The 23,932-nt window shown below is 37.3% G+C and overlaps 1 protein-coding gene across 1 annotated transcript in view; it reads left to right on the top strand.

Moving 5' to 3' along the window:
* The window catches only part of cdh15 (cadherin 15, type 1, M-cadherin (myotubule)), a 50,521-nt gene extending 28,899 nt beyond the window's left edge, over positions 1 to 21,622 (top strand). The window contains exons 2-14 of the mRNA XM_007230082.4: positions 700 to 861; positions 3,253 to 3,408; positions 4,716 to 4,860; positions 6,361 to 6,542; positions 7,483 to 7,611; positions 7,709 to 7,894; positions 9,250 to 9,494; positions 10,692 to 10,834; positions 12,101 to 12,334; positions 14,565 to 14,807; positions 16,649 to 16,794; positions 18,202 to 18,396; positions 19,801 to 21,622. Coding sequence (XP_007230144.3) covers positions 700 to 861; positions 3,253 to 3,408; positions 4,716 to 4,860; positions 6,361 to 6,542; positions 7,483 to 7,611; positions 7,709 to 7,894; positions 9,250 to 9,494; positions 10,692 to 10,834; positions 12,101 to 12,334; positions 14,565 to 14,807; positions 16,649 to 16,794; positions 18,202 to 18,396; positions 19,801 to 20,001 — 2,367 coding nt within the window. The 3' untranslated portion in view covers positions 20,002 to 21,622. The remainder of the gene's footprint in view (positions 1 to 699; positions 862 to 3,252; positions 3,409 to 4,715; positions 4,861 to 6,360; positions 6,543 to 7,482; positions 7,612 to 7,708; positions 7,895 to 9,249; positions 9,495 to 10,691; positions 10,835 to 12,100; positions 12,335 to 14,564; positions 14,808 to 16,648; positions 16,795 to 18,201; positions 18,397 to 19,800) is intronic.
* The last annotated feature ends 2,310 nt before the right edge of the window (positions 21,623 to 23,932 follow it).

Raw genomic sequence — 23,932 nt, forward strand, 5'->3', positions numbered from 1 at the left:
GACAGGATTGGTATACCAGGTTAACTGGGATTGGTATGATGTAGTTATCTCAACTAGTTATTAACTGAGACCAGTTTTTAGAGATTATTAGTCATTACAACATTTATGAGCGGATGTCTCATTTAATTACTATATAACAGTATTTCCAACAATCTTAAGCATTAAAATTTAGCAATGTGGGTGCTAAATGCTCCAGCAGGCTACGCGATGGACCACTGTGATTAGGAGATTGCTGCTTCGAATCCCGATCATGCACCTAGCCATCAGCTGCCGGAGCCCTGAGAGAGCACAATTGGCCTTGTTCTCTCTGGGTGGGTAGATGGCGCTGTTTCCACTCATCACTCCTAAGGGTGATGTTGATCAGCACAAGGCGTCTGTGAGCTGTAATAAAATTACTAATAAAAAATAGTAATGTTTAATAATCTCTTATAATAAGAGTTCAGAATACCAAGAGTGTGCAGATCTGTCCTCAAAGATAAATGTGCTACTTATTGAGAAAAGTCTAAAGTATAAAACATATCCTGGTTTGTTTAACACTTTTTCTGTATTAAATATAATCATAAAATTAAGAAACACATTGAATGAGAAGATATGTGTCCAGGCACTTGACCCGTACTACCAAAAGGTTGTTTATACAATGTGTTTAATAGTGTTTTAAAATCAATGTTTTTGATCATTTGACATCTTTATTCACTGCAGGTGCTGAGTAGTCCCCATCCGAGACAAAATGATCTAAACCCGGCTGTGCTGAATCCATGGAGAGAGAAAAGTCCCGGTCTGGGCAGAGTGAAGAGGGACTGGATCATACCCCCCATCAGAGTCCTGGAAAACAGCAAACAGGTCCCAGAGTACCTGGTTCAGGTAATTAACACCAACATAGAGAATGATAGAAAGCCTGAAGCATTACAATGTCTCAACCATTTCCCACAATAAATATATTAAAGTAGCAGTCCTTAAGGTGATTTCTTTTAAATAGAAAGCAGTAGTGTTCCTGAGTGGGGAGTGGGAAAAGCTTATAGTAAATGGCATCAGTGTGCATCTGCAACCATTCCTACAAAGCCACATGCAGTCTCTCAAAAGTGAGTACATCTACAGGCTACAGGCCGATAATACTCACATCTGAACAGAGAAAGAGCTAGCACTGCAGTTAGCTGCTAATGTTAATGCTGCTCCAGCAGTGCTAGCCGGAGTAAGCAGCAGGCTACAGGCCTAGTTCTTAGCACGGTTAGCTTGTATAACAATGTACATTTGCTGTGCCCTTAAATTAACTACAATATTTACAAAAATGCACTGTATGATACTGTATATTAATTTTAAAAACACAGCGTCTGGTAGCTGCCAGGACTTTTTTTTTTCTCTATCAGCAACCATATTGCTGCTAATGGCAATACAAAATTCAATAATGTTAATACAAGAGCTACAGCAAACATACAGTCGAGATATGAGGACAGCAAATTCATCAGTGTTCATCTGTTCATTTATTTATGGTGTCACATCAATGTCAAAAGTCGAGGGCGTAAAAATACCAGGTGAAAAAAATTAACCAGCGTGTTTTAACATTTTGCGTGCGTAAATGAACTTGTCGTGAGCACAAATGTGAAACTAGCAAGCAAAAACAGGGGAATTGTGTGCACGCTGAAGAAAATGTTGCTCTCGAGCTTCATTTTTTTTCTCTTGTGTGCTTCTTTTCCCTCGTGCGCTGTGTGAATTACCTGCTGCAGCAGTTTGTGCTCGACTAAGTGCTTTGCGCTCGAGTTTTGAAAGGGGTGGTTTTGACAGTTTGGGGGCGGGGTCAGGGTCGCCTCCTTCAGCAAACGCTGTTGGCTGATATATCCAGGGTTCGTGACGGACCGCCTTTCTCCACAAGCCGTAAGAGGGCGGGGACAGAAGAGTTAGCTAGCTGGCTATGCTAACATCCAAACAACCCACTCTCCGGCGCGCTGGTTCTGTCTGACTGGGTTTAGTGCTCGGAGCGACCCGCTCTGTCTGCCCGAGCTCTCGACTTCAGTGCTTATAGAGACCGGTGCTGTTTGCCCGGCGAGCCGGTTGCTCTAGCCGCTAACCCGAGCAGACAGAGCTGGCGAGCGATCTCTCTAGGCGAGAGATGGTCGCTACAAGCGAGAGCCGGGCAGACAGAGCGGGTCGCTCTGGGAAGTAAACCCGGGCAGACAGAGCGGGTCGCGCCAGAGAGTGGGTTGTTTGGATGTTAGCATTGCCAGCTAGCTAACTCTCCTGCCATCTGTGTTCTCCGCCCTCCTCCGGCTCATGGAACCCTGGAGATATCAGCCAATAGCGTTTGCTGAGGGAGGTGACCCCAGCCCCGCCCCCAAACTGTCAAAACCACCCCTTTCAAAACTCGAACGTTAAACACTCAGTCGAGCACAAACTGCACGATCTGCAGTTGACCAGTGCGTTATAGATCCAAATGTTTTAAGACACCCTTCTAATGAATGCATTCAGCTATTTTTTTTTCTTTTTTTTATAAGCATTGATAAATAAGCAATGCTTATAAGCAAGAGTTTTAGGGTTTGAATGATATAATGATATAATAAACTGATTGTATGGTGTTAAACTGAACACAATTACACTACAAAATTTTGTTCCTTTATTTTATTTTATTCTTTTAACCCTTGTGTGGTGTTCATATTTTTGTTATTCGTTTACTTTGTTACTTGTATTTAATTCAGCAAAATTAAGCAATTCTACATTAAAATGCTTTACACATGCTTGCTTCACCTAAATTGCAAGCAATATAAACAGCTTACATGGTTAATATTTGCCCTTTACCTTTCTTATGTTACATTTCTTTTAAAAAGTGCTACTCTTTTTTTTATTAGTTTTTTAATAAAATGTAAAAGAAAATGAATTAAACTCAAGATATGGGTAGAAAATTTGTTTAGTTTCAAATTTACAAATGAAGCAATGTTTATTAGCCCTTGGCCAAACATACTGTATGTAATATAAATGTGTGTGTGTGTGGGGGGGGGGGGGGGGGGTTTGATATATGTTTTTCACAAAAAGCCAATGCCAATGAGTTTGAGATAGAAAAAATATTTTTTTAGTATCATTTGATGAAAAATGAAAACGGACCCAAACACCACACAAGGGTTATTCTGTTCACATACTATGATGTCATTCCCAACACCAGTCTACTCCATCAGCACTGCATCTGCTCTGCCTGGCACCCTCTCACACGTTCCTAATGATCTGCTCGGCATGCGTCCTTAACACTTTCCGTTCCTCTCCTCCCAGATCAAATCAGACAAGGTTTTCACTGGAGCGGTGACCTACAGCCTGGAGGGCCCCGGGGTCAACCAGGAGCCCAAGGACTTCTTTGAGATTGATGAAAAAACAGGATGGATCATGAGCAAGATGCCCCTGGACCGAGAAAAGTACAAGAGCTTCACGGTAAATGCAGAGCCGTAAACAGCGAGATGTTCCTCTGAACTCCAGGCTGACCTCCTGGAGGAGCGTGTGTAATGCGGTCTGAGAGCAGCTGTTTCATGCTCTGAGGGTTGAGTGTTTTAGATGGGAAAAGCAGGTGACGTGTTCTGAATGCCAGACATCCCTACTTTATCAATTGTGACGTTAAAAAATGTACTTATTGTAATTAAATAGTGTATTATGCTATTAAACTCATGCAAAGATCTCATCTAAAAGAACATCAAAAGAGCAGAACAGCTAAGAAACTTAAAAAAAGAATATACAATACAATACAATACATAATACATTATTTAGATGTATTAAACACACAGAGTCATCTTTTTTAAGCGTTTTTTGTTTTTTGTTGTTTTGTTTTTTGTTTATTGTTGATGATTATGGATTACAGCCAATAAAAACCCAAAAATCAGTGTCTCAGAAAATTAGAATATTACTGTATATAAGATAATTGATACTTTTGGCAGTACTGTGGGCAGTGTGCCAAGTCCTGCTGGAAAATGAAATCCGCATCTCCATAAAAGTTGTCAGTAGCAGAGGGAAGCATGAAGTGCTGTAAGATTTTCTGACATGATACAACATAGTTATAAATGGTTCCGATCAGTTCACAAGTTGGTTCTGTGTGCCATTCCCTACTGTAGTTTATAATGTATACGGTTATGTATAGTTGTATATAGTTATTTAATCTGTTAAGTTGTGTTTGAACCCACGATTCAGTTATTTATCCAAACGCAATTTGCTATAAAACTATTATGACTCGTTTTTTTTTTTTTTCTATTATAGGATCTGTCCAACGTGCTATTAGCATAAGGTTTAAAGGGTTAAAGAACCTTATAGAATGGTTTTACATGAATCAACTTTGCTGTTATTTTTATTATTATTGGTTTTTTTTTAATTATCACATAAGCTATAACCTTTATGACAGACAGTCTGATTATATCATTTTTATGGAACTTGGTAAAATTAACCCTTAACAAGGATGTTCCGTGAGGGTTCTTTAGTAAAGGCAATGTTTTATACATTTGAACAACTCAAATAATCATTTGGATGTTTATTAATGGTTCTTCTCTATGAATTAAGGTCTCATATTGGACTCTAACTCTAAAACTCAGAACCAGAAAGCATTACTCTACTGTGATTAGATGAACCCTTATTTTGAAAAGAATATGTTTTATTTATCACAAAACAGATTTACCATTGTTTTATTACCTTATTTAATTTAAAAAAAAGAAATTAGATGAATATGTGTGTAATAAATCTACCCTGTGTTTCCTCAGCTGAAAGCCTTCGCCCTCTCTCCGAGTGGAGAGCGTTTGGAGAACCCCACCACCATCGAGATTTATGTACTGGATCAGAACGACAACAGACCCAGCTTCATCCAGCCGGAGTTTACCGGTGCTGTGCCTGAGTTCTCCATCCCAGGTACAAAACCACACACATAACACACACACACACACACACACACAGATTTATTTTCTTCTCCTGAATACAGCTGATCCAACACTTTATATACAGCTCTGAAAAAAATATCGGTATAAGTTTGAGTAAAATGAACATTGTTGTTTTATTCTATAAACTACAGAAAACATTTCTCCCAAATTCCGAATAAAAATATTGTTATTTAGAGCATTTATTTACAGAAAATGAGAAATGGCTGAAAAAACAAAGTTCAGAAATCAATATTTGGTGGTATAACTCTGGTTTTTAATCACAGATTTCGTCCATCTTGGCATCATGTTCTCCTCCACCAGTCTTACACACTGCTTTTTAATAACTTTATGCCTTTACTCCTGGTGCAAAAATTCAAGCAGTTCAGTTTGGTTTGATGGCTTGTGATCATCCATCTTCCTCTTGATTATATTCCAGATGATTTCAATTTGGTAAAATCAAAGAAACTCATAATTTTTAAGTGGTCTCTTACTTTTTTCAAGTGCTGTAAAGGATGTAGACACACCTTAAATTTGTTCTGCATTGTAGATTAATACTAAAGTCATCCAAACTATGAAGAAAAACGTATGAAATTATTATTTAGTAAACAAAAAATATATATTTTTGAATAGGTATAATATATAGTTTTCATACATGTTTATGATTTGATTTTATTTGGCCACATATTTCATATATGACCATTTTATATATGTAAATATATTGCATTTCCAGAAATAAAACAATGTTGGCGTGCCAGCTGGTTCATGTTAAGTAAAAATATGGGGGCAGTGTCTTGCTAAGTAACAACAATGGGTAGTATTCAAGTCAGCTGAAATAACTGAGGTTATATCCAAATACTATATGATTAATTGATAATCTTAATGATTGAGACAGCCTTACACGTTAGTCAATAGCATGACTAATCTGGTCGACCCACGTGACTCAAATTAAAACAGCATTAGGGCTCATAAGTGGTCCAGCGAGTGGTCCATAGCTGCCACTATGATCTGAGGATTGCTGGTTCAAATCGTAATCATACTGCTTGCCATCAGCAGCCAGAGTCTGAGAGAACACATATGACCATGCTCAACCTGGGTGGGTAGATGGTGCTTACTCTCCCCATATCACTCCTTGTGTAATGTTAGCCAGCACAGGCGTCTGTGAGCTGATGTATTGGAACCGAGTTGCTGCACTTTCCTCTGAGCATTAGCGCTGTGATGCTACTCAGTAATGCTACATCCACAGCAGTTGAAAAAGAGGCAGTGGCTGATTCACATGTATCAGAGGAGGCATGTGCTACTCTTCACCCCTCTGGTGTTGGGGCCTCACTAGTGTTAGGGGGAGTACAGCTGAGTGAGTGGGGTAAATTGATGAGAAATTCAAGTCAAGTCTGTCTTTTGGTGGATTGTTTAGAATGGAATGCTTTCCTTATTCATTTTCAATTAAAGACTAATAATAATTAATAGCATTTATTGTTTTATATTGTGTTTGCAGGCACTTCAGTGCTGACTGTCTCAGCTGTAGATGCTGATGACCCCACCACAGACAACGCAATGCTGAGCTACTCCATCACAAATCAGGAGAGCATCCCTCCATTCAGCATCAATAAGACCATGTTTGGTATCAATAATGAAACCGGGGTCATCTACACTCGAGATGTGGGTCTGGACAGAGACGTAAGTTTTGATTGAGTAAGATTGAGTAAAATCAACAACAATGGCAAATCATTTATTTAGAAACTTTTATCAAAAAATGTTGGGACATCATTTAACAATAGTTAATAGAACTCTACACCTTTATCACCAACAATCTCTACAATACAGAGTTACTATATTCACTAATACCACTTATAACTTTACTACTGTACACAACACAAGCCTTATATTTACCATGTCCAGAAGCTCCGCCCACTTCTCTACTACAATACAGAGTTACTATATTCACTAATACCACTTACAACTTTACTATTCATTACACAAGTTCACCATGTCCAGAAAGCTCCGCCCACTTCTTCAAGCTCTGAAGCATCTGTAATAAACAACTACACAGTGGAAACTATGGAAAAAGTATTGTGGCCAAAATAATCAATATTCCAAACTTTTTTTTGGAAGAAATTAAAGCTGTGAGCTTTGGATCAAAGACAAAAAGGACCATCCAGATTGTTATCAGCAGCACACCCATATTGTGATTAAAATCGTTGGGATTAAAAATAAAATTCTTTTAACCCTTTCAGACCTGAATTTTGTGGTATATATTCTAATCTAAAGTCTATATGAACATTACATCCAATTAACTAAAAGAAGTAATTGTTTTTTTATATCTATTGGATTGGAAGCCTATGCTCAACATTATGTTTAATTTGATGTTGACCTTTTTGTTCACAAGCCACACTAAAATAAACATGCAGAAAAGTGTTCTAAATCACATAAAATTAGTAAAAATAAGCTCTTTTGTTTTACTGGCTTGTTTTTAGTCTATTCTGATTAACAGCAGGTAGCAATTAGTGTTACGTGCAACAAAAATAAGAAAAAAAAGGGTTAAAATTCCAATTGAAATTGTACTAAAAACTGTACTGATCAATAAACATAACTGCCTTTACATTTTCTGCTCCATCAGGTGGTTAAATCCTTCCGGCTGACCTTACAGGTGGCCGATATGTCCGGATTTGGCCTCACCAGCACCAGCCTTGCCATCATCCACATCACCGACATCAACAACCACAACCCAAAGTTCAGCCCTCAAACGGTACCTACACTGCCCCCTGCTGACACACACACATCTGATACTGTCAGATTAATCACTGATTAATCACTAATTAACCCTTTATTCTCCTCTGTTACAGTATAAGATGTTGGCGATGGAGAACAAGGTGGGGGAGGATGTGGGAAGAGTGAACGCTACAGATAAAGACGAGAAGAACAGTGAGAACTGGAGGATCATCTACTCCATCACAGGAGGAGACCCTAAGAGAAACTTCGCCATCCGGACAGACCGAGTCACCAACCAGGGAATCATCTCTATAGTGAAGGTAAATAAAGCATCCAGTTTACAGCAGTTACACAGCTATACCTGCACTGTCCACTGGGTCTTGCCAAACTAATCTATGCAATATGTGAATATAAATCACTGAAATAGATCTAAAATACTGTACCGTATCAACACTGGTCCAATTAAAAACAAGTATCTCAATTTGTGTCTATTTTGATTTTACTAGATAAGTTAAACACACACATTGTCCCTTGCACTGTGAAATAATTTATTAATAAATGGACCAAAACAAATCCTATTTACTGATTTTCCACTGATCTTATTTTTTTTGTTCTCGATTTTTTAAAAAGAAATTTTAAAAATTAACACTTAAGTCACCCAAACTTATGAAGAAAAACATATAGAATCATTTTGTTAACAAAAAAAAATATGTTTTATATTTTAGATTCTTCAAAGTAGCAACACTTGTTTATATTAGACAGTTTTGCACATCTCTGCTGGATTTTCTCAGTCAGTTTTATGAAGTAGAGTCACCTGGAATTCAGGCTTTCAGTTAACAGCTGTGCTGAACTCATCAAGAGTAAATTACTTGAATTTCTTGTCTCTTAATAAAGTGTTTGAAAGCATCAGTTAAAGTAAAGTAGTAAGAGGTAGAGTTACAGGTATACAGTGAATAGTGAATATTTGAGTAAAGTTCTAATTTATATTATGAGAAGCAAGAAATTCTCAACTACGTAAAGACAAAAATTACTTTAAGAAATGAAAGACAGTTAATCTTTGAAACCTACTTGTTACATGTTGCGCAGGATAAGTTCATCTGAGTTACCGGCCTCAGAATAAGAGCCACCAAGGGCCAGCAATTTAGCCATGACACTAACTGTTTTTTCTGAGCTGGATTCCTCACTGACCTGGTGATAGACTGTCCTGAGTCTCTGAGTGTGCTCATGCTTTACACTGCCCTGAGGCAATTGGGAGCACTCCTGTCTGTTGACAATTTTTGTGTCTTGGAAACCATGTGTCACTAGAAAACAAATTCTAGAGGAAATATTGCACTATGGCCTAAAATAAATGATTCATTGAGATTTTAGTCATTTTTCCCATTTTTCCATTTTGTGCATCACTAATTTTTCGAAATACTGAATAAGGAATACTTCTAAAAACAAAAAAATTGATGAAGTTAATAGAGTGGTATTTAACATTTTACGTACTGTATACCATATCTCATATTAAAGTACAGGCACTCTACTCAGCCATGGCATGTTGTCTCCATCTGCTGGACAGCTGTACTTCTGCATGCTTTAGGACAGAGCTGTTTCAACTGGTGGAACTTCCAAAGTGATGCTGTTACACATTTACTCTATAACCAACTATTCTTCTTATGTTCTTCTCCTGCAGCCTCTGGATTATGAGTCTCAGGCTGAGTATCATCTCACTGTATCTGCGAAGAATGAAGTCCCCCTCAGTATTAAAGCCCCTTATGAACAGACCAGCACTGCCACTGTCATCATCCGCGTTCTGAATGAAAATGAAGCTCCGCAGTTCTACAGGAACCCTATAGAGGTGTCTGTCGCAGAATCCACCAACCCAGGCACTGTCCTGATCTCAGATATCGCCCACGATCCCGACAACGGCAAACTCAGGTAAGAGGAAGCTGTCAAGTCACATGGTACTCGTACTGCATATGTACTGTACACTACCTGCCCAATAAGTCACCACCTTGATTTAACTAAGTAATTAGTTAAGAGCCTCCCATTGGATAATAATTACTGCATGGGTGATTTATGTTTCAGCTGGCAACAAGTTACTAAACCCTAACTGATGCAGTGAGTAGCTTCTCATTTGTTAAACAACCATGTGGAAAGACACTCTGAACCTGTGGTTGTAGAAAATATGTTTATCTATTTCAGAAGGGTCAAATTATTGGCATGCATCAACCAGAAAAAAACATCTAGGAGATTAACGAAACTACTAAAATTAGGTTAAGCACTGCTTAAGCGCATTAATGAAAAAGTGGAAAGACAGTTAAAATCATGATTTTCTAGGAAGAAATGTTCAAAAAAAAATGTATGATGGTGATTGTGATCACTTAAACTTTTCGTGAAATCAAATGGTAAAAAAACAACACTTGAACTAAATGATATGTTTAATAGGGAAAGTAAGAGCATGTCTATACCTACAATGTGAAGGAAACTCAAGGGATTTGAACTAAACAGCTGTGTAGCCATAAGAAAATCACTTATCAGTGAGGCTGACTGTCAAAAAATTGCTATGGAACATAAAGATTGGACTATGGAGCAATAAAAGAAGGTCACATGGTATAATGATTTACCCTGGAACAGGAAGTAATGCACCCAACGTGGGGTGGTCCTATATTCTGGAGTTGCTGCAGTTGGTCTGCAGGTGTAGGTTCAGTAACAGTATGTGCTGAAAGAATGAGATCAGCAGACTACCTGAATATACTGAATATAGACCAGGTTATTCCATCAATGGATTTTTTCTTCCCTGATGAACACAGCCATATTCCAAGATGATAATGACAGGATTTATGGTGCTGGAATTGTGAAAGAGTGATTCAGGGAACATGAGATCATCATTTTCACACATGAAATGAGAGAGTTCACCACAGAGTCCAGATCTTAACCTCATTGAGAATCTTTGGGATGTGCTGGATGGAGAAGACTCCAAATCTCCTATGATCAAAACAAGAAGCTTGTGGAAACAATGCTACTCTGAATGGGTGTTGTAATCAAAGCAAAACCAGCCCAACCCAGGCTCTCAGGCAGTGTAGTTCCCACTATATTCCCTCCCTAAATAAACATATGTATCTATTATTTCAGGTTTGAGCTTAGTTATGATCCTGAGAGATGGCTCACAATCAACCAAGAGACTGGAGAGATCTCACTCAGAAAAAACTTCAACATCCGCTCACCTCACGTTAAGAACAACAAGTACACAGCAGTGGTGAAGGTGTCAGACCCAGGTGAGTATCTGGTTAAATATGGCCAATTGATAACACAATGTGAAAGATGAAACATCTTTTGAATGACCTTTTTATTAATAATGTAAATGCAGAATTTATTTGTCATATTAGTCAATAATTAACAAAATGCTCTTTTGGATGCAGTTATGACACAGTTATGACAGAGTATTATCATTGGAGATGTAAAAATTCTTCCCCTGCTGCAATATAAAAAGACTCTCAGAGGCTAGTTTTGGGTAGTGTACCTCTTGACGAGAGATTGTTGACTACAAGACATGCAGACAAGGGCGTAGGAGCTATACACATATATAGCATATATGAACTATATACATATATGAAAAAAAAACGCATATCCAGATATGTTTTAATGTCAGCTCGCTGCACCCCTAAAAAAGAAAACTTTACAAATCCTCCACAGTGAGAGGGGGATACCAGCGAGCTGATTGACTGTTTCTATTAAGAGGCAAGACTTTCTTCCTGAACCGGCTCCGTGATTGGTGCTAAGAGATTTCCCATTTACACAGCATTCTGTCTAATCATTAATAATACAGCTGAGCTGAGAAACAATTCGCTCCTGGCAACGCCCCTGATCTGCAGTATTATTTTTGGGGGGGACAAATGCACCTGTTCCTGATATTGGGTGGGACATGTCCCCCGGTTCCTATGCCTATGCATGCAGACATGAGTGACGCTAACAGCTAATGCTTACCCACACACAGCAAGGATCTCCCAGGAATGTCTTCACTATATTACAGGATCTACAGGCCTAGCTGCAACACCTGGAGGCTTCTATGTGCAAATGTACATTATCTTATCTCCTATCTCTAGGCTTGATGCATCCAACAAGGTCTAAACTAAAGCATCCTCTAAATTTTAGTACAGTTTTGCCAATCCACTTATAGGTCTGTATAGACTGGGAAGGGGGTTGCCAGTTGTATACAGAACCCTCACTGAGTGGATTCTGTAGTTCTGAAGAGGGTCTGAAGAGACTAATGTGAGATCATACAGGAGTGATGTTATTTGGTTTACAGTGAAACCAGCTACAGCACAGTGTCTTACTGCATAGGACAAATCATCCATTATTCATAATCAGAGTAAAGATTACTTTAAAAGATCACCTGTAGTTTTGCATTCTGAGTTTGATTCATATTAAATATTTCCAATGGTATATTTCAACTTTGAAATAAAAAATATATATGTTGTTAAATCTCATTAACCCAATATCTTGACCATCCCCACTCATCACTGTGTGTCTCTTCCTCTCAGATGCTGCTGGAATTTCAGCCACGGCCTCGCTGGAGATCACTCTGTGGGAGACGAATGATTTCCCGCCGGTTCTGGTTCCGATGATTGGCACCGTGTGCAGTGATAGAGAACCGGAACGTCTGGGTCTGCTGCTGACCGCCGTGGACGAAGACCTGTCCCCTCACGCTGACCCCTTCAGCTTCGAAATGGCAGACGCAGACATGGCCGCCAACTGGACCATCATACCACTCAATGGTAAATCAGATAAACTGGGCTTAGTTCTGGGGTGATATTAACTTATATTTTCTGTGGTACCACTTTAAAATAAGACTACCTTTATAAAGAGTTTATAAATAGTTTACAATTAGTTTATTAATGGTTACTAATTAGGTTGTAAATGCCTTAAAAATCATTAATAATCAGTTATAACACATACATAGAAACTTTTTCCGTCATTTATAAACAACAGGTCAATGTTCCCTTTTCTGCATATGTGTTATAACTGATTATTAATGATTTTTAAAGCATTTAAAACCTAATTAGTAACCATTAGTAAACTAATTGTAACCCATTTATAAACCCTTTATAAAGGTAGTCTTATTTTAAAGTGGTACCGTTTTTGTTAACAGTCTATTATCATCCCTGGCAATAGTCAACAGTCAGATGTTTATTGCTATCTTGGCAACGCCCCACACACTGCACTGCACCCCTGCTCATTATGCACACACCGCAAATAGCATTATAGTAAATTATCTTTTCGCTGTGTGCCAGATTACTCTGCTGAGAAACACAGAAGTACTGCGGCATTAAAATAGCAATCCACCAAATAGAATGGAAAGTGATGCACTGATTGGTTTATCTTGCATTACATCCAAATCACACCCATAATTAATTAAGAGCCTTAGTACATGCCTTTTGCTTAGAGCCACACAAAGAGTACATTTCCCATTGTTGTGATAGCAAAGACACACTAACACTCCCTAAATGCCTATAGATTGCTAAAACAGGGCCCTTGGTCTTCACTTCCTAGGGTGGTCCTAATGAGAGCCAGTTTTATCATGACGTTTCATAACTGATTTTCATTTCTTAAAGTCATTTTTTCTTTTCTTTGTTGAGTAGTTCTTGCCATATATGAATTAGAACATTACTTAAATATTCACTATTCACTGTATACCTTGTTGGGAAAATCCGCACTACCCTTTACAGCGCCATTTCCAGTGCGTTCCCCCTGAATTCTTTTAAATGGTTGAGATGAGTAGAGAAGTCAAGAGGAGTCAGGATACCAAGTTTTCAGCAAATTTAACAGTTTATTTCAGAAGATTTTCCGGGAACAATACTCCGCTCAGAGAGTCAAGGAGAATGTTCTAAAACCAAATGACATACACAAGATTATATAGATCATCCCACTATGGTGTGAGTGAAGAAGGTTGAACAGCCCCCCCCTTTGGTCCCATAAACTGTATCCTATCGTGATATGACCCCGTGCCTGCCTGCCACCTACGTCTTCGGTATAATAAATCTATTGTCCTCCCGCCTGGTTCTGGCAACATAATTTCAGTAGAAGTTCCCTCCTTATCTTTGGTCTCAGGGGACGGGTCAACCTCCCTCAGTCTCAAGGTCTAACTAACCACAGATGGCTACACATGTGTTGTGAAACATTCTTGTGCAAACTCAATTAAACTACATTTGTTATATGATTCTAAAGAGTACTGTGTCTGTTAACATATGATCACCAACATGAATAAAGATTACAAAGTGCTAAATAATTCCCTTTTGAATACAGGTAACATATTGATTAAACCTTATTAAAATCACTAATGGATTATCCTGATTGGTTTTTCATTAAGTATTTTGTATGATTATAGGGCAACAATGTTTTAACCCTTAATTGATAGTTTCCATGATTATAAGACAATGTTTTAACCTTTAAATTCTCAACAACCTGTAACTCTACCTCTTCACTACTTTACAACTGATGCTCTCAAACACTTTATTAAGAGACAAGAAATTCAAGTAATTTACTCTTGATGAGTTCAGCACAGCTGTTAACTGAAAGCCTGAATTCCAGGTGACTCTACCTCATAAAGCTGACTGAGAAAATCCAGCAGAGATGTGCAAAACTGATCTAATCTAAGCAAAAGGTGCTACTTTGAAGAATCTAAAACAGAAAAATATTAAATATTCTGCTTTGTCCAACATTTATTTACTTATTTAAATATATTCATGTTTTTCTTCATAGTTTCGGTGACTTTAATATTAATCTACAATGCAGAACATTTTAAAATAATAAACTGTATAATATACTGAAAATTGGATATATTTAATTCCACCAAAAACAACTGCAAATAGTATAATTATTTTTTTTTATTAGCCTATTAATCAACACCTTTATTAATAAAACATAGTGTCTCAAAATGTGCTCTACTAAATATTTGATCACAAAGTAGAGTTAAGCTCTAATTTACACTTTCCACTTTTCTTCCAGAGACCCACGCCATGCTGCAGCCTCGCATGGATCTCACCTGGGGTGAGTTCTCCATCCCCATCACTGTGTCCGACTCCGGTGAACCTGCCCGCTCCTCCAACGCTCTGGTGAACGTGACGGTGTGCCCGTGTGACAGGGCCGGCCAGTGCATGTCCTTCGCTGCTGCAGCCATTTTCAGATCAAACGTGGGCCTCAGCTTCATCGCCCTCATCATCATCATGGCCAGCGCTGCTCTGCTGCTCTGTGAGTATAACTGATCCAGCCTCAAACATTTCACCTATTCTATACTAGTGAGGACAAAAGAAATGAGCTCTTTAATATATAAATGTGCTTCAATCGGTTCTTTAAACAATTATTATTGTAGCAATAATTATTACAAAAAAATCATTATTCTCAGCACTGCAGTGATTAGCACTGATTAGCATGGTAGTGGTGGTGTATGAGGTGTTAGTGTGGGTTGTGCTGCTGGTACAGTGAGTGGATCAGATACTGCAGCAGTGCTGCTGGAGTTTTTAAACACTGTGTTTAATCTCTCACTGTTCTCCACTCTATTACACACTCCTACTGTTGGTGCACAGTTTACAGTGTTGGTCACCCTCTAGTCCTTCATCAGCAGAGGTGTACTTCAAGTAATGAAGTACAAATACATCAAATTATTAAGTAGAACTTCTACTTAACTTCTCCTTATATTTTCACGCAATTATCTGAACATACCAAAAATAGCCTTGTTACTCTTATTTAATTTCAGCTTGTTTTCATTCCGGTTTCTCATCGTTCATTAAAACCCCTATCCAGATAAATCTCTCCATCCAGATAGAGTGAATCTGATTGTGATTGGATGTAGAGAAGTGTAAACATATACCATTTTGGCTTCCTATTGGTTTATACCATGATCCATCACACCTGCACACGCCCCCACACACACACTCCAGCAAGAACATAGCAGTCGTATGTACTAAAATACATTAATCAGCAATCAGCATATATGCAGCTGAAACAGGGAACAGCCTAGTGCATCCCAAATTATATTATCTACATTAAAATTTTAATATTTAACATTATAGTCAATATGTCTTTTAGTAAAATGTGCACTAATAGTGCACTAAAGGACTCTGTGGCGCCGCCAAAGCTTTTGTTCTTAATGGATTATTTTCTTTTACCTTTTATTACTTTTACTTTTATACTTTAAGTAGTTTTGAAACCAGTGCTTTTACACTTTTACTTAAAGAGTAAAAAGCTTGAGTTAATACTTCAACTTCTACAGAAGTATTTTAAACACTAGTAGGCTATCTATACTTCTACCTACAGAGTGTGCCCATAATATAAGCTGTTGGTGGACCAGCGACGTGCAGACGCTATGGCCCAATGTGCTTGGGGAACTGCCCTTTTGCCGTCCTTGGCTGATATTGCCCTTCCGAGGGAGGGGAAAAAATAATATAGGCAAATATGATTTCATATTTCAACAAGATTTTCTTTATAATTTGCAATTTATAAAGCTGAGCTGAGAGCTGAGAATAATATCTAAGAATAATATTTAAGAACAGGGTGAAAGGAGGATAATAAAGTAGAAGAAATAGAGTAAATCGTTTTGAATAAAACAGATAAATAATATATTTTTTAAAAATCAATGATTTTACTGTATATATAGAACTAATTCTTACTATTGAATATTTACAGTATCTTCATATATCTTTATATAGTGTAATAATGAAAACCGTAATTAGAATAATTTCTTATTGTTTACAGTAATAGTAACTGAACTGTGTGTGTGTGTGTGTGGTGTGTTTATTATACAGTAATTTTTTGCACCAGGAGTGTCAAAGTTATTCAAAAGCAGGGAACAGGGTGAAAAGAGGATAATAAAGTAGAAGAAATAGAGTAAATAGTTTTGAATAAAACAGAATTATAATATTTAAAGTTTTTTTAATGATTTTACTGTATATATAGACTTAATTCTTACTATTGAATATTTACCGTATCTTTATATATCTTTATATAGTGTAATGATGAAAACTGTAAATAGAACAATTTTGTATTGTATACAGTTATAGTAACTGAACTGTGTGTGTGTGTTTATTGCACAGTGCTGCTTCTGCTGGCCGTGGCTGTGAGGAGCTGCTCGGGACACCGTATGAAGAAAAGTGGTGGTCTGCTGGTGGGGGACTCTGAGGACGACGTGCGGGACAATGTCTTTAACTATGATGAGCAGGGAGGAGGAGAGGAGGACGAGGTGAGGAGTGTTACTCATTCAGCATGCAGTCTCAGAGTGCTGGGTTTAGTGTGTGAGCTGGTGGAGTAGGCGGGGTCTGGCGGGTGGAGTGAGTGGAGAGAAGCAGGTGGTGTGTGTTGAGTGCAGGGTGGATGAATGTGAAACATCTCCGTGGTCCGGATGTGACTCAGAGCCGTGCCGAATTAACCAGTGGAATTCATACTGGGGCTCCAATCAGCTGCATACAGCCTGGCACACAGGATCTCTTTAATATTGATTTATATAAATGTGGTGCTGTCTGGTACTTTTTACAAAAGTATACAAAGATATACAGCTCTGGAAAAAAATAAGAGACCACTTCAGTTTCTGGATCAGTTTCTCTGATTTTGCAGTTTATAGGTTTATGTTTGAGTAAAATGAACATTGTTGTTTTATTCTATAAACTACAGACAACATTTCTCCCAAAATCCAAATAAAAATATTGTCATTTAGAGCATTTATTTGCAGAAAATGAGAAATGGTTGAAATACCAAAAAAAGATGCAGAGCTTTCAGACCTTAAATAATGCAAGAAAACAAGTTCATATTTATAAAGTTTTAAGAGTTCAGAAATCAATATTTGGTGGAATAACCCTGTTTTTTAATCACAGTTTTCATGCATCTTGGCATCATGTTCTCCTCCACCAGTCTTACACACTGCTTTTGGATAACTTTATGCTGCTTTACTCCTGGTGCAAAAATTCAAGCAGTTCAGTTTGGTTTGATGGCTTGTGATCATCCATCTTCCTCTTGATTATATTCCAGAGGTTTTTTAATTTGGTAAAATCAAAGAAACTTATTATTTTTAAGTGGTCTTTTTTTCCAGAACTGTATACACTACATTTATTTACCATATATATATTCATCCTGCTTTTGTTGGAGTAACTGTTTCTACTGTCTATGAAATACTTCTGTTAGATTCTAAAAAAAAATGTTGATAATGTCAGGATTGTGTTGGATTATCATTATACCACATAACCAACTCCACAATTGACGTTTTCACACTAATATATCAGATTAAACTGTGCCTCATCAGCAGTTTAACTCAATAAAAAAGAAGTATATTTGATAGCTAAGTCAGATCGAGACCAGATCACATCCTCCCCACAAGTAAACCGCTCCTGAAAAAAAACTACATGTTGGGTGGGGGTGGGGCAGATTATGGTGGAAGTTATGTTCAAACTTGGTGACATAATTAATTTGCTTAAAAAAAAATAATTACTGATTCCAAATTAATCGTTTGCATTAGTATTTTAACGTTCCCAGCCCTATAAATTATAATAATTTACATTAGTTAAAGTTATGTTTAAATCAATGTAGATCAATGTGTAATAAATGTATTTAATAACATTTATATCACAGTCATTTTGAAAACCCTGCTGTCTTACAGGATGCCTTCAACATTGATCTTCTGAGGACCCCGGGTGACATGGCTCCTCCCCCAGAAACCTTCAGCCACCCTGTCTCTGGCTTTCCAAAACACAAACAGCCCCTGCGGAAAGACGCTCCGTATAACCTGCCCTCGCCCCGGTACCCCCGCAAGCGCCCCACCAACCCCACCGACATCGAGGACTTCATCAACGACGTGAGTCACTCCACTACTCTACTCATTTTTACCTAGAATACACAGTAAGGGACTGTAAAGCTATTTTTAGAATTTAAGGGACTGTAAAGCTTAATACATAGATTCTAAAAACTATAAGAGTTAATACCTATTCCTAAAATGAATTAAAAAGTTAAGGGGTAATACTTTAAACATAAGGGACTCTAAAGCTCAATATCTAGAACATAAAGGACAGAAAGTGTTAATATTGATTCCTAAAGGGACTTTAAAAGTTAAGGGTTAATACTTTGAACTTTAGAGACTGTAAGCTCAATATTTAAAACAAAAAGAACAGAAAGGGTTAATACCTATTCCTAAAGGGACTTTAAAACTTAAGGGAATGTAAAGCTCAATATCTAAAACATAAAGAACAAAAAGAACAGAAAGAACAGAAAGGGTTAATACCAATTCCTAAAAGAGCTTTAAAGGTTAAGGGTTTTTACTTTTTTTAAGGGTTAATACTTTTCAACTTAAGAGACTGTAAAGCTCAATATCTAGAATATAAAGAACAGAAAGGGTTAATACCAATTCCTAAAGGGACTGTAAAGCTCAATATCTATAACATAAAGAACTGAAAGGGTTAATACCAATTCCTAAAGGGACTGTAAAGCTCAATATCTATAACATAAAGAACTGAAAGGGTTAATACCAATTCCTAAAGGTACTGTAAAGCTCAATATCTAGAACATAAAGAACAGAAATGGTTAATACCAATTCCTAAAGGTACCATAAAGTCCAAATGTAAAACCTAAAGAACAGAAAGGGTTAATACAGATTCCTAAAAGGACTGTAAAGGATAATACATAGGGACTGTAAAGATCATTATCTAGAACATAAAGAACAGAAATGGTTAATACTGATTTCTAAAGGGATTTTAGAGGTTACGAGTTAATACTTAGGGACTGTAAAGCTCAATATCTAGAACATAAAGGGTTAATGCCAGTTCCTAAAGGGTCTTTAGAAGTTAAGGGTTAATACTTAGGGACTGTAAAGCTCAATATCTAGAATATAAAGAACAGAAATGGTTAATACTGATTTCTAAAGGAACTTTAGTAATAACCCTTAACTTCTAAAGTCCCTTTAGGAATCAATATTAACCCTGTGTGTGCTTTATGTTCTAGATATTGAGCTTTACAGTCCCTAAGTATTAACCCTTAACTTCTAATGTCCCTTTAGGAATCAGTATTAGGGACTGTAAAGCTCAATATCTAGAACATAAAGAACAGAAAGGGTTAATACTGATTCCTAAAGGGATTTTAGAAGTTAAGGGTTAATACTTAGGAACTGTAAAGCTCAGTATCTGGAATATAAGGTGGGATGAGAGTGTTAGCAGTAGCATCGTTATTAATAGTAGCATCGTCTCTTTTTCCCGGTTCCTGCACACAGGGTCTGGAGGTTGCGGATAATGACCCTAACGCTCCCCCGTACGACACCGCCCTGATCTACGACTACGAGGGGGACGGTTCTCTGGCGGGCAGCCTGAGCTCCATCGCCTCTATGGGCTCCGAGGAGGACCAGGACTACGACTACCTGAACGACTGGGGGCCACGCTTTAAGAAACTGGCCAACATGTACTCCAGCGATTAGACTCCGCCCACCTGTACAGAACTGCCCAGTCAGATACTTCCCCTGAGAACCCAGTTTAAACATATTCCGTCTTGAGCGCTGGGGGTGTGCGGATGACGCCCCCCTGCTGGTGTGGGCGGGGTTGGGTGTGTGTGTATTATTGATGGAGGATGGTTCTGATGGGCTGAATTTCAGTGTTTTGGTATTCTCCTCTGGTGTTTTACTGAAAGGTCGTCGCTGTCGTGTCGCAGACGGCTGGCGCTGTTTCTCCCCCGTCCCGTTCCGTTACGGATCAGCGGGCTGCTTCACTGTGCTGATGTGAGGAGTGCCAGGCTCAGGGTGGCACATGATGACTCACCTTACACCCAAACAACAACAGGCAGCGGAAACACACCAGCACATACTAATCAAGAACAAGACCCGGCTTACTGACAACTCCAGAACCACAGCCTAGACCCATATTACCCATAATAACACTCAAATCATGACTGCAGGAAAAGCAACAACCAGGCCTGTCACAATAACTATTCTTGTTTGGATGATATACAGCTCTGGAAATAATAAGAGACCACCTAAAAATTATTACCAAATTAAAATCCTTTGAAATGCAATCAAGAGGAAGATGAATGATCACAAGCCAACAAACCACCAAACTGAACTGCTTGAATTTTTGCACCAGGAGTAAAGCAGCATAACGTTATCCAAAAGCAGTGTGTAAGACTGGTGGAGGGGATGCATGCCAAGATGCATGAAAACTGTGATTAAAAAACAATGTTAATTTTACTCAAACATACCTATTGAAACTGATTCAGAAGCTGTAGTGGTCTCTTAATTTGTTTTAGACATGTATATATTGCCCCGAAATGTCATTTTAACCCATTAGAGCCTAAGCCTAGTTTTAAATATTGATAAAATATTTTAAAAAAAAAATTATTCACTTCAATTAATCGACCAGCTCATTCATGTTTTTATAAATATTTAAAAGAAGAAATATGATGTGAAATGGACTTTGGGTGTAGTGAAACATGATAACAAGTACAAACTTTTGTCAAATAGCCCACCTCCATTCACCCCCCAGCATTCCAAAATACAATGAAATTTAGCCGATGCTCCCAACAAACAGGCTTACAATACTAGTGATAGGGGCATAGTTACTCATGCAAAATGCATGAATTCCACAGTTTGCTCTAAATGTCTCTTTTATATTCATATATTTCCACAGAACAAACTTAGCAATCAGTTCCTCTATCCTACTTATACGTTTGTGCTTATCAGTTGAATGATCAACAATACAGGGTTAGTACTGGCATTTAAAAAATTCATTACTCATAATAATTTTAATTATTGTTGTGATTAATACAATTATTGAACCCACTACTATAAACAGAATTCAATTTGGCCAATCTTACATTGATTCTTTTATTTACATTTAAATATCCACTTTTAAAATCTTAAGTCTTTATAAAAGGACAAAGTGTGATTAATTGTGATTAATCAGATTTTTTTTCAACATCACATCATATTTCTTATTTAAAATATTTATAAAAACATGAATGAGCTGGTCGATTAACTGAAAAAAAAAAATATATATATATTTTTTTTTGTTTTGTTGATATACTGTATGTCCATGAAACTGGGATATATTGGGATGTAAATGAATAAAACATTTATTACATATATATATATATATATATATATATATATATATATATATATATATATATATATATATATATATATATATATATATATATATATAGTTAATAAATAAATAAATAAAGTTAATAACCTAATAACCTGATATAATTATTGTGACAGGCCTAGAGAAAACCTACAAATATAAAAAATACATTTTGGAAACCACATAAACACTTTTCTTTTCTTTTATATAGGTACAAAAGTGTTCATTCATATTTTTTTTTCTAAAATAAATGGTATTATTAAAAAGAGATGATCCTGTTTTTGTTGGAGTAACTGTCTCTACTGTGCAGACAGGATTTGTACTAGATTCTGAAATGTGTCAAAATGTTTGTGGACACTCCTTCTCATGAAGCATTAGAGACAGTAGAGACAGTTACTCCAACAAAAGCAGGATAAACTCTTTTTAAAACCCTTTTTAGATTACAGAAAAAACTGTGAATGAGTGTCCCAACACTTTTGTCCATATAGTGTATGTCCCTGAAGCTGGGCCGGTTAAATGATAGGGTGTAAATGGATGTAAAGTCATGGACGGATGTTGGAGGCAGGTTTTTGCTGTATAATCTGTGGGAGATTATGAATGTAAATGTAAGTATAGCTACAGGTACTTTATTGAACTGTATTGAAAGCTGGAGCAGGTCTGTTTTAAAGACTGACCCACTGATTGGTTATTATATGACAATTGGGACACTGCACGTGGACACTGACATATAATCCACTGATTTCGTGATACTATGTTTTTTTTTATATATATATTTGACTGTTTTAATTGTTTATATGAATTTGCATTTAAAAACAAACCCAACATACCCAAGATTACCCAGAATTCACTCTTTAAATAACAGATATTCAGATGCAATAACTCACAGATCCAGCTGTAAATCCTTCCTTTTATATGATTGTTTTTGATGTTTTTGGTTTTGATAATGGCTCTTATTGTTCTTATTGTTGAATATTTTTGTTTTGATATATATTTATTTCATGCAAAACATAAAAAAAGTATTGGAATGATGTGTTTTGTAAAATAATCTTTTCAGTTAAGAATAAAAGAATAGAACTGAGCTGCCACTGGAGTCTATATCTTATAGAGTCCCTGAAAGGGGAAAAATGACATGGGATTTTCTTTAATAGATAAAAGACAAACTTTGTCTGTGACTTAAATTTAAACAAAAATATATCCGCAAACGTCAATCTGCGGAATTAAGCACAAACTGGCACAATGATGATGCCTACTAGGGTTGCCAACCATCCCTTAAAATACGGAATCGTCCTGTATTTCGTCAGTAAAGTACGCGTTCCGTATTGAATTGATCCGGGACACGAAGATCCTGCCCCCCTCCGCTGAAGAACAGCCACCCCTTCTAAAAAGAGGCTGCGACTCTCATTGGTCATGACGCGGAGACTCACAGCCAATCAGAAGTGCAGCCTCTGTTCAGGCGTGGCTATTCTCTGAGCAGAGGGGGGGCAGCGCAGTGGCTGTATCTGTGTTCTAAATCACTCCCTTCCTATCACAGAAACAATGCACTATTTACCACTGATTAACACACAATATAGTGCACTATTCCTGTGATTGGACGTGATTTAGAACGCAGGACCTGAGCTAACATACCGAGTTAAACAGCACGTGGTGGGAAAGAAACGAGAGGCCAAGGAGGAGAATACAGGGAGAGGGAGCAGTGTCCAGGTTCCCTGTGCGATATTCGTCTCCAGAAGCTGATGTGGTAAAAAAAATCACCAATATCAAAGCTCATTTGAAAGCATATATTTTGCTAAATATATTATTTTGCCAAAAATATTTCTGTTATGAACAACATATTTCTGAACGAAACATACAGTACTGCGCAAACGTTTTAGGCACCTGTGGGAATTTCAGTAAAGAAAAAGCTTCTTATCTGTGCAGTAAGTTTTTAATAGCTCAGTAAAACTATAAAAATACAATAAATACAAACAGCAAATTTACACAAAGCACAGCTTTTACAGCACCGTTTTCCTTAAAACATCTCCTAATCTCTCCCCATCTGAGTTTAATAGAGTTATTTCTCATCATATCAACACCTGGTTTGGTAAATGTGATAAATGTGGAGCTGCTGAGGGAACTGAACATAATATACACATGCTGGCTGAGGAGCATCCAGGAGAAATCTGGAATCTCTACACTTTGTTCTTCAGCTCGGCTAACAGGATATAACATACTTATAGTTAAAAATGAGAATTCCTTGTTATGTTTTACTGTATTTATGTTTATTGCATGTAT

The sequence above is a fragment of the Astyanax mexicanus genome, chromosome 23, assembly GCF_023375975.1.
Source record: "Astyanax mexicanus isolate ESR-SI-001 chromosome 23, AstMex3_surface, whole genome shotgun sequence".
Lineage (NCBI taxonomy): Eukaryota > Metazoa > Chordata > Actinopteri > Characiformes > Acestrorhamphidae > Astyanax > Astyanax mexicanus.